Genomic DNA, 17,791 nt, shown 5'->3' with positions numbered 1-17,791 from the left:
TATATATTGGTAAGCAAGCCGCACCAAGGACTAAGACTGGAGTAGAGCCAGTATACGGAAAATAATATTGCTATATAGCAATGTTTTTCAAAGGAGGACTCCAAACCTTTGAATCTTCCAAAAATATTAACAAAGAATGGCTATGAAATAATATTGGAATTCATTTGGTTTATAATTAAATCTCTATAGGTGCATCTATTGCATTCTGCAGTAATAAGCAATAGATAATCATGGACTATGCCATGTCAAGCAAAAAGAATATATTGCAAATAATGAAATTATAAAGTTATTATAAAATTATATGCTGCCCTGAGAGACACGTTATTTATTGCTTTTTAACTTTTTAAACAAAACCTAAAATCCTTGATTCCTGGAATACAGCCAAAGATATTTGAATGAAATGTTACATTTTCCCCTTACACTGCAGACTGAATCAGCCTTCTCAATCTAATGGGAATGACTTTGGTTGTCTTACCTCAGCCACCGTTCTGCAGTGCTACTACTGGTTAATAAATCAGAACAGTTTGATGCTGTGTTAAGATGGAATGACTGTACTGAGGAGGTAGAAAATGAATCGACCTGCAGCTCAGGATGTCTGGCTGCAATTCCCAGTGCCACCCTTGTGCTACTGCTTGGACCTGGACAAATGACTTCAACTATTTGCATTTCAGTAATTAGGACTGTGATTCATTCTCCAAGACCTAAGAATATAAAGCATTATATCAAAGCAAGGTACAGTTGTTATTTATATTTGATATACATTTCAAGTGATTCTTTCTATTTTCTGTGGTTGTAAGAGCTGATAAGTGACATTCCATGATTTTTATCCAGAGATAGCTAATATTAATGACTTTCTGTCAAACTCTTGGAATTAAATTATAATGAAAGAGTTAACAGAACACTATTATTTTATCTTCTTCCAAGTAACATATGAAGACAAAGTTGTGATTAATTAGTGCATTTTTTTAAAAGAACATCTATTTTGGCATCCTGCTCCAATGTACGGCTGCCATTGGGGAGGGCAGCAAACAGCTGTTTTCCATGAGAAATTTTAGCCTTTCTCCATGGGTGAGTATTTTTGTTTGTGATATACTCTGCTTAGTGCCAGACCACCATTTTTTAGTAATTCAGGCTCTGTCTTTGAGGCACAAAAAGGGTGAAGTGCTGCAGTAATTTGGAGGTTGAAAATTCACTGCTTGATGCCTCCTGTAGTAAATTTGACCCTGGAATATTAAGGGGTGTTAAATAAATTGGACAAAGAGGTGTTTGGGGAGTAAAAGTGCCAGACACACTGCCATGAATGAGCAATTAGATGTTCACGAACCAGCTTATCACAAATTACATGCCTACAATATCTATTACTGTAATGACCTCGAGAGTTGACTCGTATTCTCCCTTAACCTAATGAGCATGCTGAGTATAATCAATTACGTCTGCAATTAAAATTATAATTTGTCTAACAAACTCTTCTTCGCTTTCAGACTTGTTTTTAACAAAGCCTGTTACATACTGGTAAAAGATAAATATTAATTTTCTGTTGTGTTCTCATTTTTTCACTTACTCTGTGGCTAATTTATTAAATCACATTACCTCTCTGCAATATTTTTTAAGTTTTCAGCAGAATTTAGTTACGTTTCAGTCCTGAATGTCATGGGATAATTGCAACATTTAACAACAATTTATCATTTCCCAATAGGGTTTGCAACCTGTCTTTGCTTGCCTAGTGAAATTTGTTTGCATGTTCCACTCGATGGTTACCGTGAATATTTTGCCTTTCACTTCTATACATACACATCCTATTTTACTGGAGTGACCAGAAGATATTGTGTGCAATAGAGGTCAAGTCAACCCAACGTGAGGAAAACACAGCCCTAATCATTAAGGAACAAGATGTCACTCATTGCAATCTGCTGTTAATTATACAGTCAACCAGGCAGGCAACTACAGAACAACTTTTTTGTTTATGTAACCAAGGTGTTCAACAAAAATGTAGAAAGATTAATATGGAAACGCAATGTATTAATCATCAGAAAATTGAAAGAACTGGAAAAGGGTTTAAAATACAGGTCCATGCATTTTATGTAAGGAACAAGCACAGGAAACCCTTCCAGGCAAATGAAGGCCAGGATTTGTAACTGCAAGCATAAGTCTTCAGGGCGTCGCACAAAGATGCTCCATCAAATAAAACCAGCCTAGAATAGTGCTCTGCCCAAGGCAATATCCCCTACTAAATCCTGCTGCTGGCCTGGCTGCAGTGAGCTATCTCAGCCATCTCAGCCATAGCGTGTTCCCCAGCACAACGGCAACCAAACGCACGCCCAGGTCCATCCAGATGTGCAGACTCCGGCGCAGGTTGGCTCAGCGCTTTCTGCCACAGAACAAGTAATCTGTCTCCCCGCTTCAATCGGCTGCCAGGCAAGCCCAGCAAATGCAAGCAAAACATGGCCCTAGTCGCTAATGAACGAGATGCCATCGCTCGTCCTGCAATCTCCTGTTAATTACCAAGGCAGCCAGGTAGGCAACACCCGAGCCACAGCTGTGCTGAGGAATTGCACTCGAGGAGTTTTCTGGCCCATGACAGCCGTGTGTTGGCACGCAGCGCTTTTCATGCAGAATGGAATTAGCTGCAAGACTCATTTCCTGCTCCCACGATCTGTTCTTAAAACTCCCAATTAAGTGAAGAGTAAGTCAAACTGAAGAGCTTTATTTGCTTACTTTCGTTCTCCAGTGCACCTTCTTCCCAGGACTTTCACATGCTTAATGCTCTCTATGAAATATTGATGTCTACCTCAGAAATGCGGAGTGATGAAGCTGTTATTTATATGAAATGAATTAAGTTTCCCACAGAAATGAGTTTTGTATTCTCCGGATTTCGAATCTTTGTGATGCACTACACCTGGATGGGCCTGAAGGATGATTGACTGCTGCGGAATACAGTTAAAAGCACAGGAAATGGGGAAAAAAGTCCCCTTCAGGCACCGAAATACCCATGAGTCACTTCTCTCAATATGCTGCAGATAATGAATAAACTATCCTATATTCTGTATTTATTTTTGTCAACAAAATCTAATCAAAGTTCATTTTTTTTTAGAAACTCAATAGTTACACTAAATTAGATTACATAGAAAATTAAATCATAAATCCTTTTAAGTAGGCCCTGCCTCTGTCCCTGTTGCTCCAAAACACAACTTTGCTCTCTTAAACACCTCATTTAATTCTAAGAGCCTGAGCTTCCAAACCCGTTATGGATTTGATCATTTAATAACATAAAACAAGTAATTGTGTGTGGGAAAATTTATTATTTAATTAGGCCTTACTGGTAATCAATAGCAATCTGTTAATTCATTAATTTGCATCTCCCTTTTTTTTATGTATATCCACAAATTCTGTTAGATTTTAATTTATGAACTTTCTACCTTCACTATGCAAAGGGAGGTTCTGAAACTGTATGTATTAAGTAGAACAAATAACTGAGCAGCAGGAATGCAGGTATGTCCTACATAACTGACTGCAGGACAAGATTTAATAATGAAAACAAGGAAGAGAAATAAAACAACGCCTATTCTCCCCAGGATGCATGCATAATTCTCATTAATGTTAGTGGAAGATACTAAATGTATGGGCACTAAGGGGAGTTTATTAGAATGTAATAAATTCTGGGATTTTTTTTCCCTTTTTCTTTTTGTTTTTTTACTTGATAGTTACTATAACTGAACTTCGGGTGAAGTAGAAGATATATAAAGAAAAATAAAACCACTATATCAAATTATGTGCCGTATATGACTAATAATTCTAGGCTTAAATGACAAACTGTATGAAATCATAGAGTTGCTTACACAAGTAGGGTCAAATATGTTTGTACAAAAATGGCAAAAGCTCCACCGATTTAGTCCACATATTTTCATGAGTGAACTGAACTATTTATACCAGCGAACAATCCAGCCTCAGACACCAAGGCTGTTCTACTAACATGGGACTCAGAGAATCAAAGACAGGTTACACATTCATACTCTGCTCAATCATAATTCCAGCATCACCAAAAGGCCACAATTGAAAAAATGGCTCTTGCTGAGTTCAGAGATGACTTATTTGCTGAAAAAAACATCCATTAAATACAATGTGAAATGATCCACTCCTCAATCTGGGCAGACTGATTGCGCACTAATGATAACTCTGCTCCAGCTGAGCTGCGCTGGAAGGCCAGGTGAGAAAACAACACAGTATTATTGTCTCTTCTATACCTTCTCAATAGAGAACTAATAAAGCTCATTCACAGATCCATCAAAAAAAGAAAAAAAAAAAAGTGCTACCTCTGTGCATGATCTTTACTTCAAATACTTTAAAATAGACTTGAAATCAGACAGAAAAAAAAACAGCATACATGAAATCAGAAGACTTCAGTATTTCAGATTTTAACATCTTTACAAGCAAGATCAAGACAATCATTCAACATGAGCACTTTCCATCTGGTTTAGCTTCTTTTCTTCCAGCCTCTCACAGAGACAATTTGGATTGATGATGCCAGGCAGACAACATAAAATAAAAATTTGCAATGGTGGCAATGAAGGAGGTAACACAGAAAAGGTATAAATGAAAGAGACCATAGCTGGATTTCTCAGAGATAATAAGCTAAGAGATTATCAAAGCAGAAGTTATTTTTCTCCTTCAAAAAAACGGAGCAATCTAGCAAACACAGGGTGTCTTTCCAATCTTCTGCCTTTACCACAGGGTATAGATTTCCCCTGCTCCTGGTGTTGCTCTGAAGTGCTACTGGGCAGGATTTCCTCAGAGGAGATGGGCATGTGGACACACCACACTTAGCGCTGGTCCTTGCATATGGGTACAGGCAGCAACAAATTTGTTCTGACTCCGTTTGTCATTCCCAGACAAGAATCAGAGGCAGCGTCTTAGCCTGGACCCAAGACCATGCTAACAAATCCAGCCTGTTTCCATCTGCCCATGCAGACAGAACTTTGATAGGTTTCATCCATGATGAGAAACTAACCAGTTTTTCAGGGTTCTCCACTTGGGAGAACTGTCCTTTCTTCCTGGGACTGCCGTAGTGAAGGATCCTGTCCACAACCTGCACAAAGCCAAGCCCCAGGTCACGGCAGAAGGAATGTGAGTGAGAAAAGCTTAGGACAGAAGCAAGACATGGTGCAAACGTGAAACATGGGAAACAACAAAATGTCGCAGGCATGGGCAAGCTCTGCTGGCATGGCCAGAGAAGGGCACTGCCCTCAAACTCTGTGAAACATCTAAAGGACAGAACTGTTATCAACCCCAGACTCCTCATCTGCTCAACAAAACAGGAATAATGATCAGGCCCTTCTTTAAATCACTTTTGCCAAAACAATTTGGTTGGGAAAATGCAATTAGCAGTCTCCTGTACCTAACAAGGGACTGAGAACTCCTGAGGAGGACTAAGGCATCTCAAACTCTTAAAAAATGAAGTCTGTGATGGAAAAGAAAAATGTGTGTGGAGATCTATTGCTAAAAAGGAAAGCTTGAGCTTGCTGTTGTAGCAATGTTTCCATCACCAGCCAGTGTGGGCTTTTTCTACCTCTAACCGAATGAGGAGGGAATGTTTGCTAAAGCTCCCAAAGACTGGATTTTAAAGGCATATTTAAAATTTTTCAAACGACAGCTTAGCTTTGCAGAATGACCCTGTGTATGAATGGCCTTGCCAGAGGGCACCCAAGCAGCTTTCAGGAGGATGGGGGAAATGAGCCTTGAAAGAGGAGTTTCCCATTATTTAACAGGAAGCTCTTGGCTTGTCCAGCCTGGCTTGAGATGAGCAAGAGACAAAAAAACAAACCCGCTGCATCACCCAGAATGATAGTCCTTTTTTAAAACAAACAAACAAACAAAAAAAAAACCCACCACAGCAAAAATATTACATACTCTTAACCCTGTCATCCTGTCTAGAGCTTTCTGCGCAAATTTTTTTCTATTATTTTAACCTTAGTTTTCCATTTCTAAATCATTCCAAGCAGAGGCTTTTTGTTCTCTGAAAGTCCTACACAGGCTAACATGGTGCTGCCAGAACAGGCTAAAATGCACAGACTAAATCAGATGTATTTCAGATGTTCTTAGAATTTCAATAGGTTACAGGACAGTGTAACCACTTACCCTTCCACGTGATAAAGGAACATAGAGCTAGGAAAGGCTTTCATTCCCTTGCTATCACATGCAAAAACATTACATATGCTCTTTCCCTATTGACATTTTTAAGCAACAAACTCTTTCAAGCTGTGCAGTTCTCTGGGGAGCTGCAGGGAGAGCTTTACGTAGACAGATTTTCAGAAGGGGAGGTGACTTTAAGGGAAAAAAATACAGAGCAAACTTAACTTTTCCTTTATTATTGTATTGATAAGGCAGCCAGGACGTTAATAAATGGGTTCCCTTTGACTGGCTGAGAGTGGGTCATTAACATGAGCAAAGCCCTGTGATTCTGCTCTTCCCTGAGAGACTTGGAGTGTCAGAGCATCTAACCAGACACCTGAGACACCAAAGTTTAACACAGATGAGCCAACTGAAAATGCCTTGGGGCAAGGACACCTGATACACTCAACCACAAAACAGTTTAAGGGTAGGTAAACGCCTGCTTAGAGAAGGTACACGCTGACATAAAGAAGTCTGTCTTGCACATGACCCTTTGACATCCCCTCTAATCTGTGGTCCGCACAGGAATAATTTTATGGTGGATCTTTGGCTAAAGCAAAAGCAGTGCTGGGTAGGTAAGAATTCTGAGACAAATGTGCAAAAATCACATGAGGTCAAAGCATTGGCACAAAATTTTCTGTTATAAAGCATTATATTAATTTTTAGAAAGAGACAGAAAACCATTAAACTGAAACCCAGCTTTACAACACTTGCTTAAAACAATTTTCACTTACTACAAAACACACAAGAGCATCAAGTTACACATCTGAATTAAACAGGAATGCTCTTGCACATTTGCTGGTGAGTTACATTCTAATTGAAAGCAATGTTTTGTAACAAAAAATTAAGCAAGCATTCCCTGTTAAATGGAAGGGTTTATAAGATACAAGCTTGACAAAGAGAAAAACTACTATTGTTGAGATAGATCTTGGAAAGAAATTCATACACTAACCACACAAGAATTAATCAGACAGCCCTGACTGTGCTATTAATGATTTTAGACCTCATGCATTGTCTGGGATTTCTAGAGGTTTTGCATTTACAGTACAATAGATTATTTGTAGGACCTGTACTCAAGAGTGGCATTTGATTGATTGTACATACTCTGAGACAAGACAGTGATTTAAATGCAAAACATATTGCTGTAACACGGGAACAAAGGAGAGAAAGTCTCTAATTAAAACATGGGATTTTTGATCCTAATCGAATTTTGATCAGTCATTCTGGGACAAGTGGAGAACAGCATGCAGAGCAATTCATGGATTTCTCAACACCCCTCCTCATACTGTGGTGTAGTGGTTTTGTTTGGTTTTTCTCACAAAATGCCAACTCAGTAAAACTGAGAGCATTTCCAATGAGGTTTTGTTTTCATTAAAAAAAAAGCTTTTGTTGTCAAAATAGCCAGTTATAACATTTTTAGAACAAAACTTTTCCACCTTTGTGCTAGAAATACTTTTTCATTTTGAAATGTAACTCTGTTTAGAAAAAAAAAAATAAAATTGAAGAGCTTTCAACCTCACAAATAAACCCTTTTGAATGACTCATTTGTTCAAGATTTTCCTGTCATGAAAATTGTAAATATCTAAACACATACCAGGGAAAAAAAAAAAATAAATAGATAAAAAGCTTTTGTCGAAGCAGGAGCAGGCTCTCCTGGAGCTGCACAGAAGGGCAGAGCGTGGGGAGCCCTGGCTGAACCCTTCCCTGCAGCAGTCAGGCAGGTCACGGTGGGCAGCGTGAAGCCGTGTCCCAGCACGAGCAGGGCTCCGTGGGGCAACTGCCCACTGGCCACTTGGACCAGCTGCTGGCACAGCCACCTGCAGCCCCAGCGTCTCCTGGGCTTGCAGGACTCTGGCTGTACATAGACTGGGGCATGAGATGCTGGAAAGCAGCTCCACGGAGAGGGATCTGGGGGTTCTGGTTGATGGCAAGTTGAACATGAGCCAACAGTGTAACTGGCAGCCAAAAGGGCCAACTGTGTCCTGGGTGCATCAAGCACAGCATCGCCAACCGGGCACAGAGGGGATTGTCCCGCTCTGCTCTGCATTGGTGCGGCCTCACCTGGAGCACTGTGTGCAGGGCTGGGCACCACATAAAAAGATATAAGAAAGATAAAAAAGATATTATGCTACTAGATAATGTCCAGAAGAGGGCTACACAGTTGGTGAAGGGTTTGGAGAGGAAGCCACATGAGGAGCAGCTGAAGTCATTGGGTTTGCTCAGCCTGGAGAAGACTAAGAGGAGACCTCATCATGGTCTACAGCTTCCTCACAAGAGGAGGAGGACAGGCAGGTGCTGAACTCTTTAGTGACCAATGAACGAATCCAAGGGATTGGTAGGAAGATGTGCCAGGGGAGGGTCAGGTTGAACGTGAGAAAAAGGTTCTTCACCCAGAGGGTGCTGGACATGGAACAGGCTCCCCAGGAGGTGTCACGGCCCCAAGCCTGACAGTGTTCAGGAATAGACTGGACAACGTCCTCAGATGCACGGTGTGAACTGTGGGGTTGTCACATGCAGAAACAGGAGTTGGATTCAATGATCCTTGTGGGTCCCTTCAAACTCAGGACATTCTCTGATTCTATGACACAGGATGTGGCTGCTGGGGACTGGAACAGGCACATCAGTGCTCCCACGGACACCTCGACAGTGCACAGACCCTTCATTTCACACACACACAAGCACCTTTGCAGGTCCTCAGGCATCGCGCACAGTTCGGCTCTCACCCCCGGCCTTCAGGAGGACACACAAGCAGCAGCCAGCGCTCAACTGTGCCTGGCAAGGGAAGAGCTCGATGCTAGATGTGGCCAACAGAGCTGCATGACTTTTAATATCTGCACACTAAGGCAATTTAAACAGACATTTGAGCCCACTTACTTGCTTATTATAGTTTAATTTAGGCAGTGGCAATAACTCTGACTAGCTCTAGGGGTATTTTTTGAATTACGCTGCCTAAAGAGAATGCTCATCTAAAATCCATATAGCAGGAAAAAAGGGTAGAATTGCTAGCATGGCATAGTAAAATCTTCCTTCTCATTACTGTTCTTCAACATAAATACAGGGTGTTTAAAAAGATAGACCCAATCTGAAATCACTCTATCTCAACAACCATGAACCACCTGTGAATGAAACTCTTTCCACTTCAAAGGTGAGGCATAGAGTTTCAAATAATTATCACTTGATAACTCATTAAAACTTTTGTGAAGTTTTGTGTAATTGTACCATGTTGCCATTATGAAATATACCGTTTTGAAATTGGGTCCATCTTTTTGAAACACCTGATGTTTTGAAATTTCCATTATTCTCCTCATTTATGGTTGCACGTTTTTAATCTTTTTTTTTTTTTTTTCCTTTACATTCTAGACCAGACTATTGTGTGTTTGACCCAGGACAAAGAATGATACTTCTTTACAAGTCAGAAGTACAGCATGTCATGACATTCACTAATGGAAATTCAAAATCATCCAGATTCAGAACCATAATAATTCACTGCTAAAGAGAATCTTTCAAAAATTTCTGTCTGCATCCCTTCAGGGAACTTCACAACCCAATATTTCTAGATCAGACTTCATTATCCAGGTCATCATTTCAATCTATCAGTGCCCCAGAGCCTTTGGTATTCTCAGTTAGGAAAGTGTCATGTCCATCAATCACTAGGCTGTTTCCACATTGCCAATTTTCTTTCATCTCCTTAATTTTCCAAAAACCCTCTGTAACTTTACATGGGTGTATACTGGACACAGACACATCCTACTTTTTCCAACTGTTACTAAGCTATAAGTACTTGGAACTGATCCGTACAAATTATGGGGGCCTTCAGAACCATTTTCATTCTAAGTTCTGCATATCATTATTTGTATTAAGGGAGGGTTTGTAGATACACCAGTGCCTCTTTGAGCTACAAGAATGGCAAACAAAAAAGCAACATGATGCTTTTCCTGGAAAGCTTATAGTTCAATCAAAAACTAAATGTTACATGTACTAAACAGGAATAATGACCTGACAAAACAAAGAGGAAATTGGGACTCCAGGGCTATACCTATTAACTGCATCACAGAAAACATAGGCCTGGCCAAGGGTCTGAAAGGAGAATTAGACCAACAGAAGGTAGGTTTTGAAAAAGGCATTGAAGGAAAGGGCAAGAGTTATTATTTAGAGTAATAAAACAAAGAGCTGGCAAAAGGCTTTAAAAGGAGCAGGGTGGGGGAACAAACTATCTGGATGCCCCTGCTGCTTCCCCATCTCTGTAAAGGGCAGTATAATCCTAGCTTTGAAAATATACACCACTAATATCCCACCAAAACCCACTCTAATCTAAGTATAGTATCAAAATAGGAAGAAAATTATGAGCTCAAAACACATAGCAGCCCTGATACTGCTGAATTTGATGTACCAATTACCTATCTGCAATATTGCATATTCTTCAACAAATTCTATTAGTGTGGTTCTCAAAGCAATTCAAAGAGACTGCTGTACTTCATCAAATCATTTTTGGACATCCCACAAGTTCTTCAGGGAATCATGGTTCTTAAGAGTAAAGCAAACAAGGCCGTTTGTTCACATGTCTCAGCACGATCTGGTTTTCAACTGCCTGTTTCTTTCTTCCCTGTTTTTTTCTACATGAATTCTTGTATTTGTTTAGAGGTAAGAAAAACCTTTCCATTTCTCAAACACCAACTTTTTTCTTCTTTTAAAAGGGCAAAAGATGGTTTCCAATACTCCATTAAACAAGGACTCACATCTACCAGTCTGCAGGGAAAGCAAGCTGAGGCATCAAAAGTATTGCTGTTAGTGAATTTAATCCTCTGCAACACGATCTGATTTAAAGACTCAAACCTGAAGTCCAGTACTTCAAGTCCAGAGATAAGCAGACAAATAGTATGAAAGAGCAGTCTGCTGTGGGCTTAAATAAACCCTGGACTCCACAGTTCAGGTTAAGACTTCTCAAGAACACAAGCCAGGTGGATTGATTTAACACAGCATTAAAAAACCATTTGGGAAAGAAAAACATGTATAATACATCAAAAAATAATCACGATACAACCTTCTCAATGTAAAATAATTAGTGGAATGTGCGTGATATAAAATTTCTGCACATACCACCCACACTGCCACCATCAGCCTCGCTTTCTCATTTATTTGGGTGAACCTGTAATTGGCAAACAGACACTCATGGATAAGAGTGGAAGTGCTGAGCTGCTGGAGACTTTGACACTGCTGCAAAACAGAGTATGTGTTCATATGTGTTTGGGCAATGGACACTTGCTGTGCAATATTATCTTGTCTCTACAGATAAATTAGTTGCATCATGCTCCTACCAGCTTGATTTGTTTAGCCTTTACAGAGTAGAGAGTACATGGAGTTTCTTGTGATTGAATGTCACATAAAAGGTAAAGCTGCGAGTTTGTTCTATGCTATGCTATACATCCACCAAGGCAGCTAGAGCATTCGGTGACTTGATGTTGGAAAGAAGGCTATAAAATATACTGGGGAAATCTCAAAATGTCACTCACTTGACATAGCAGTAAGAGCCCTGCATTAAGATGTAGACCTGATTTTCCTGATCCATGAAATTGCCTGGATACTTAAGGCACTCTCAAACAGAACCAGCATGAAACTCACCCACCCATTCATGGCACAAGAACACCATGGTTTTTGTGTTCTTCAAGAACAACAGAGCTCAAAAATGCAGAGATAACTATTGGTTGAGAAAAGACCTAACCACAATTTCCTTCCTTACTCAAGTAAGAAGAAATAAGTATTAAAAATATCTTTAATGCTGGATGATGGTTATGCTTGCTGACTGGTTATCACTGCTCAGAGATGCTCAGGTTGTCTGTTGTGAGGTGGTGCAAAGTGTGCAAATCTGTGACCACCTTTGGAGAGGGACATCTGTCCCTCATAAATAGGTGACAGGGCTGGAATAGGCAAAATCTGTGAATAGATAGGAAAAAGATTACAAAGCAATATATTGTATTATTTTATGGTCTGAAACCTGGGGCGTGGTTCAGAATTCCTTAGCAAATGAACATTTCCACCTGCTAAAGAAAAGACTCATCTACACTTCCAAGGTAATGGTGAGCTGAGGGTCACATATAATTTCTTCCAAAGACCCATCCAAGGCAAACAGACTGCAATAGTGGGGGAAAGGACCATAAGCTTCCCTAGAACGCTGACCTGTAGGCTCTTCTAGCTTAGATTCAAAAGAGGACATCATGCACAAGGAACAGAGTACAGCAACAACAGAGTCCAGGGGCACCACTGAAGTATCCTGACATTGTGGCACATGGTACATCTGAAACCTGCACATCGCAACAGGTCTCACACCAGCATAATGAATGTGTGACATCAGCAGACAATCTTATCATTGATTTCTATCCAAAATCACACTGAAAAGGAAATCTCCTTTAAACCTTGTCCATGCATTGTGCACATAATTTTTGGCATCTCCATAGCAAAGCCAGACCCAAGACTCATACTCCAATGGAAGTCCAAGATTTTTCTTGGACACGGATTACGATTCCTTCTTGTTGACAAAGAGAATTTTCTCATCTTTTCCAGATAGTGAGCTTTCATCTTCAGCAAGGCTGACAGCTCTTCCCATTTTGCAGTAGAGCTTTGCACTGACCAATTTAACAGCCAATACTCTTCCTTTGCTTCCTGTAATTCTTTTCCTATATAGCACATACAGTAGCCTATATTTACACAGGTATATGGAATTATGCAAAATAACAAATACAAAGGACTCCTGAAGCCATCTGGTATGTGACTCCATTCAAAGCAAGATCAGCTACACCCAATTAGCTCCCGACATAACACTCGCCTACCCTATTGAAACAGAATCTCCACAAACTCCCTTGGATATATATTGTGACGCTTTGCTGTTCTTACTATTAGAATGTTTTTCTAATGTTTGATCTGTTCCAGAAATTTTAATTAAAAGTGCCCTTAGAGGAAGACTGGATTATTGCGCATTCTGGTACATGAAGAAAAACACATACAAAAACACATGACACACTGAATTTAAGTTTTATAAGTTATTTGCAGATAACATAAGTGGTTTTTCAAACTTTCTGATCCAAAATAGTTTAAATGGAACCAGCTCTTTACATATCTACACTGTTGTTCACTTTAAAGAAGATCTTGATCATAGTAATTTCTTCACCTATCCAAGTTTTGAAAGCTCCAAGTTATCTGAAGAAAATAGTTTGTGGCATTTTTTGGATGATAAACATCCCAAAGTGATGATGATAAATTACAGTGTTGCCCAATGATGCAGAAAAGTAGAGAAATGCAAACTGCTAACCTCTGATTTATGAATACACACTCTTTATTACAGAATCTAGGGGTTCACAGCTGTAAGAGCGGGTCATTTTCATCTCATTGCTTATTAAAAGTGTGAGAAGGAAGGATGAAGGATGGCTATCATTTTGCAACGCACTGGATAGATTAACACTTAACGCTCTTTGTCTCCAGTACAAATACAAAATTAGACAGAATTTCTTGCCTTTTTAGGGCCTACATAAGCATTTGTTACTGTTCACACTCACAGAAGACGGAAATTTCTACATCTAGCTTTGCTCATTCATATTAGCAAATTTTCTCACGGTAGTATAAGCATTCCTATAAAACTTTCCTTTAAACAGTAAAAAACAAAACAAAAGAAAACCAACCAAACAAAACCATTTATCCAACCTACTAAAAGAAATCTTGTGATCTGCTTGTTAAAACATGTTGGCTTTAATGAAAAAAAATTACTTTGCCAAGTATCTAAAGTGAGATTTTGACCTATCAAGAGGCATTCCCAGTGACAGCCACCCAATGCGCTCTAAGTCATGAGCTGAGGAATCTGTGTCATCGCAATACTAAAGTAAATCATATTAGGTTGCTTCATAACTCCTCAGCTTCCCAAATCTTGGGGATTTTCTGATTTCTCCTTCTCTCTCTGTACTACCTCTCTGCTAAATATGCAAAGCAGGCAACAAAAAGGAGGAGGAAAAATAAGGTCAACATAGCAAATTGGAAAGAAATATAATGCTTCTATATGTCATCATTTGGTTGTTACAGTTTTCTTAATCAACCCAAACAGCTTCTTTGAGACATGTAATGTGAATTTACAAAGTGCTAACCCATAGCCATGTTTGACTTTCCTTTGTTTCCAGATGTAAAAAAAATAGCCTTTATTTGTGTTCAGGCATATAATGTAACTACATATGCATTTGCATTACAAGGCAGGGAAATACGGCTGGAGCGCCATCTTGGATGTTATCTATGTTATTACTCAAGTGGAGAATATAATCATAAATCCTTCTCTTCCTCCCCACCCCCAAGCTTTTTTTCAGAAATACCCTTAAAATCTGTTTTTAAGCTTCACTGGCTCCATTACATTTGAACTTCAGTAACAAGAATGTGATATGAATATGTAGGGAGAAAGCATAGAAAAAAGGTATGTTTTCATGACGTGGTTCAGTTTAACTGCTCCTATAATTAGCTACAACTCATTAGGCAATAAAAAGACAAACAAAGATATTATGAATGGAAGGGAAATATTTTCTTTGTAAAACAAACAACTTCATCAGATGCCTCTTTTCTACTGCTTTCCTTGCATAAATACACTCAGCAGCTTAGAAAAGATATTTTCATGATTGAAAATTTTTGTCTAGAAAGAAACCCTGCAAACATTATCCTGTGCAATTTCAATAAAAAGTACTTACGGCTGTTGTACACTTGGGATTTTTTGATCTCAAGGATAAAATGGTACAGCAATGGTCTGCAGATGACTGCCTTTGATCTCTTATTAGTTCTTATAAGTGTCTCTTAATTTGTATTCTGTATAATAACCACTCACCTTCACTGTTTGTCCAGCTTCGGGGCCATCCTGTAAGCAAAGGGAGAAATCTCAGGTTAGAGGAAATAACAAGGATCACACAGGGATTCAGAAATCTTACTCAACAACCATTTACATCAAATTTCACTGTACATGAATTTAGCATATTTTCCTGGGGACCACTCAACACAAAACTTTTGGACAAGGCGCCTTTCCACATCATGCCATGGCAAAGTGAGAAACTGTATCTTAGACCACAAAGAGTAGTTATTTTTCATTCTTTCAGATTGTATTTTTGAATAGGTAGCAATAGATTTCTGGTCCTTGTGAACATAAAATCAGACACATAAGCGAGAATTTAATCAAAGCATGCTTGCTTAAGTTCTTATTCTAATGAAATGGGGTTAGTTTCCTGATTTGCTTTGAACAAAGCTCTTTTTGGTATAAACACACCAAGCACAAACAACTGAAAGGTCAGAATTGATAACATATTTACATGGCTACATTTCTCTGCTTGCAGATAAACAGCTGTGAGCAGGAATTACCTGTTTCATCACAAGCAGAGGGTTACCTGCTGAACAGGGACATGTGGCTGCCTTCTTTAGGTCAATCCTGCAAATCCTGCTCTGAAGGAAGAGTATTTGCTGAAATACTCACAAGCAAGCACTGTGTTTGGGAGCGTTCGCTGGCTTATTCCAAAGTTTGCAGTTATTAATTATCCATACCTTTCTGCTGGTTTGCCCCTCATTTTTTTCAATGGCAAATCTGACAGACTGCAATGCAGCTCTTGTTCTTTTTTATGATTATTATTTTTGCACTTATTGCCTCTTGAAGTTTGAAAGTCATTTTGTCATTGGACTAAGGAAGAAGGTTGAAAGCTTGATAAAACAAACCATTAAACCATTTTAGTTGACTGGTTTACAAACCTGAATGGCAATGGTGAGCGAAGTGCTGCAGAAGTGTTTCTCCACCACATTGCTGACCCTTTGCGTCGTACGAAATAAATCGGCCACTTCCTCGGGATTCAAGTCACGGAAACGCTCCACTGGCCGCAGGGGACAAACAAGGACATCTGAAGGTGGCATCATCAAGGAAAAATGAAAGTCTGACTTGTCCAGGACAAGTGTCTCAATCCATAGCCCGTAACTCGCTTCTAATCTTTGAATTGCCTAAACTTTTCCTGAGGACTACAGCAAGAGCAACTACAACATAAGGCTAAATACAGAGAATCATACAATGCTTCGTGCAGAAGTTGTTTCCTCGGATCCCCCAGATACAGGCAAAATTACTAAACTAAGGTCCATATGTTACTACCGAGACATCTAAAGTAAAGTTTTCAGTTACCATTTGGATAGAGAGATGTGTATTAAACACCTCTGAGAATCAAACACATTTCCTGTTGTGATTAAAAATGGGGGAAAGCCAAGGGAATTTCAGATGGGTTTGGGTGTATGATCGGAGGCAGACGTTTACAATGCTTTTCCACACATGCAGTATGTATTTTTGAAAATCTTGATCCTACACCTATAATTTTAGGTATCTAAATGTGAAAAGTTGACACTACACTGATAATAGCAGGCCGATTATTACTACATCACATTAATTACCATTCACAAGGAATGCTCGTATGTTACAAATATATGGTTTTAGAAATACATTAAGATAATTAACACTATGCCCTTTTAATTGTGGTGTTCACAACACTGTAAATATACTTTTTGATTTTATTCTACCTTGGTGACTGCACTTTGTGAATCAGCGAAATGAAGGTATAAAGTAAACAATGGAAGTACGCAGACAGTATCTAGAGTCACCTGATCTGCTCTGTTCACAGAAATGAATAACTGCTCTGATTCCTCACTTGAAAGTCAATTTTGTAACATTATTAATAGGGTCCAGAACTCTTAGCAGACCCTCAGGTGTCTAAATTTAACCACCAAGTACTTGGGACTTGATTCTCATTTTAATTCCCTGCAGACAGGATTTTTCTTCTGACTTCCAGTATTGTGTTTGCAGAATAAAGACCTTAAAATCACCTTTAACACCACTTGAACTTTCATGACCAAAGGCGATGAAAATTAACAACTTCTTACTTTTTCGGTATTAAAATGAGAGTTCAAAGGAGTATTTGAAGAAAATTAAGTTCCATACCATTGTATTACAGCCGTCTATACTTTTACTGCATCTTGAAGCCTGCAGGTATTCATGAATATTCCCTGTACTCCAGAAATGTAACTAGGAGATGCTCTGTAGTTAATAGGTTCACACAAAGGTTATATCAACCTGATTTTCAAGGAACTTGAGATGCTTGCAATAAAGATTAACACATGTGAAAGATGATTTACTTCCATAAACGCAGAGTCAACATATTTACGTTCACCAAGTTTATCGCAGGAATCACATTTAAAATTCTGATTCAAGGGAAAAACAGACATTTTCTGGAAGTAAGGAAGTAGGGTCAGGTTTTGATCATTTTTGAGAATCCAGATGAGGACAGATGAGATTATAATGGGTATTTGCTAAAGCGGGAGCAGATTTTTTGAGCAAGCTCCACAGCCAGCAGCTCCCAATAGAACCAGAGAAGACTGGCCCCATCTGTGGATGTTAATCTACTTTGAAAATCTGGCCCTTGTTTTCATTTCTTAGTAAAGCATGATCTCTCCCAGTACTGTTTCCTTTTTCTCTTGTGACAACATTTTCTATTAAAATTTAAGAAAGGAGAAACATGTGTTTAGAAAGCAGGTACTTGGAAATACACCAAAGCTGGATGGGGACAAAAAGCCTAGTTTGGTGGGGTTTTAG

The 17,791-nt window shown here is 39.1% G+C and overlaps 1 protein-coding gene across 2 annotated transcripts in view; it reads right to left on the bottom strand.

The window, feature by feature from the left end:
• The window catches only part of FHIT (fragile histidine triad diadenosine triphosphatase), a 537,196-nt gene that overhangs the window by 123,947 nt on the left and 395,458 nt on the right, over positions 1–17,791 (bottom strand). For both annotated transcript variants that reach the window (XM_065075569.1, XM_065075571.1), the window contains 2 exons: positions 15,916–16,061; positions 15,011–15,040 (listed from right to left, as the gene is read on the bottom strand). In XM_065075569.1, the coding sequence (XP_064931641.1) occupies positions 15,011–15,040; positions 15,916–16,061 (176 nt within the window). The remainder of the gene's footprint in view (positions 1–15,010; positions 15,041–15,915; positions 16,062–17,791) is intronic.

Source organism: Columba livia, chromosome 10 (genome assembly GCF_036013475.1).
Source record: "Columba livia isolate bColLiv1 breed racing homer chromosome 10, bColLiv1.pat.W.v2, whole genome shotgun sequence".
NCBI lineage: Eukaryota > Metazoa > Chordata > Aves > Columbiformes > Columbidae > Columba > Columba livia.
This window is presented reverse-complemented; position numbering and strand designations above follow the sequence as displayed.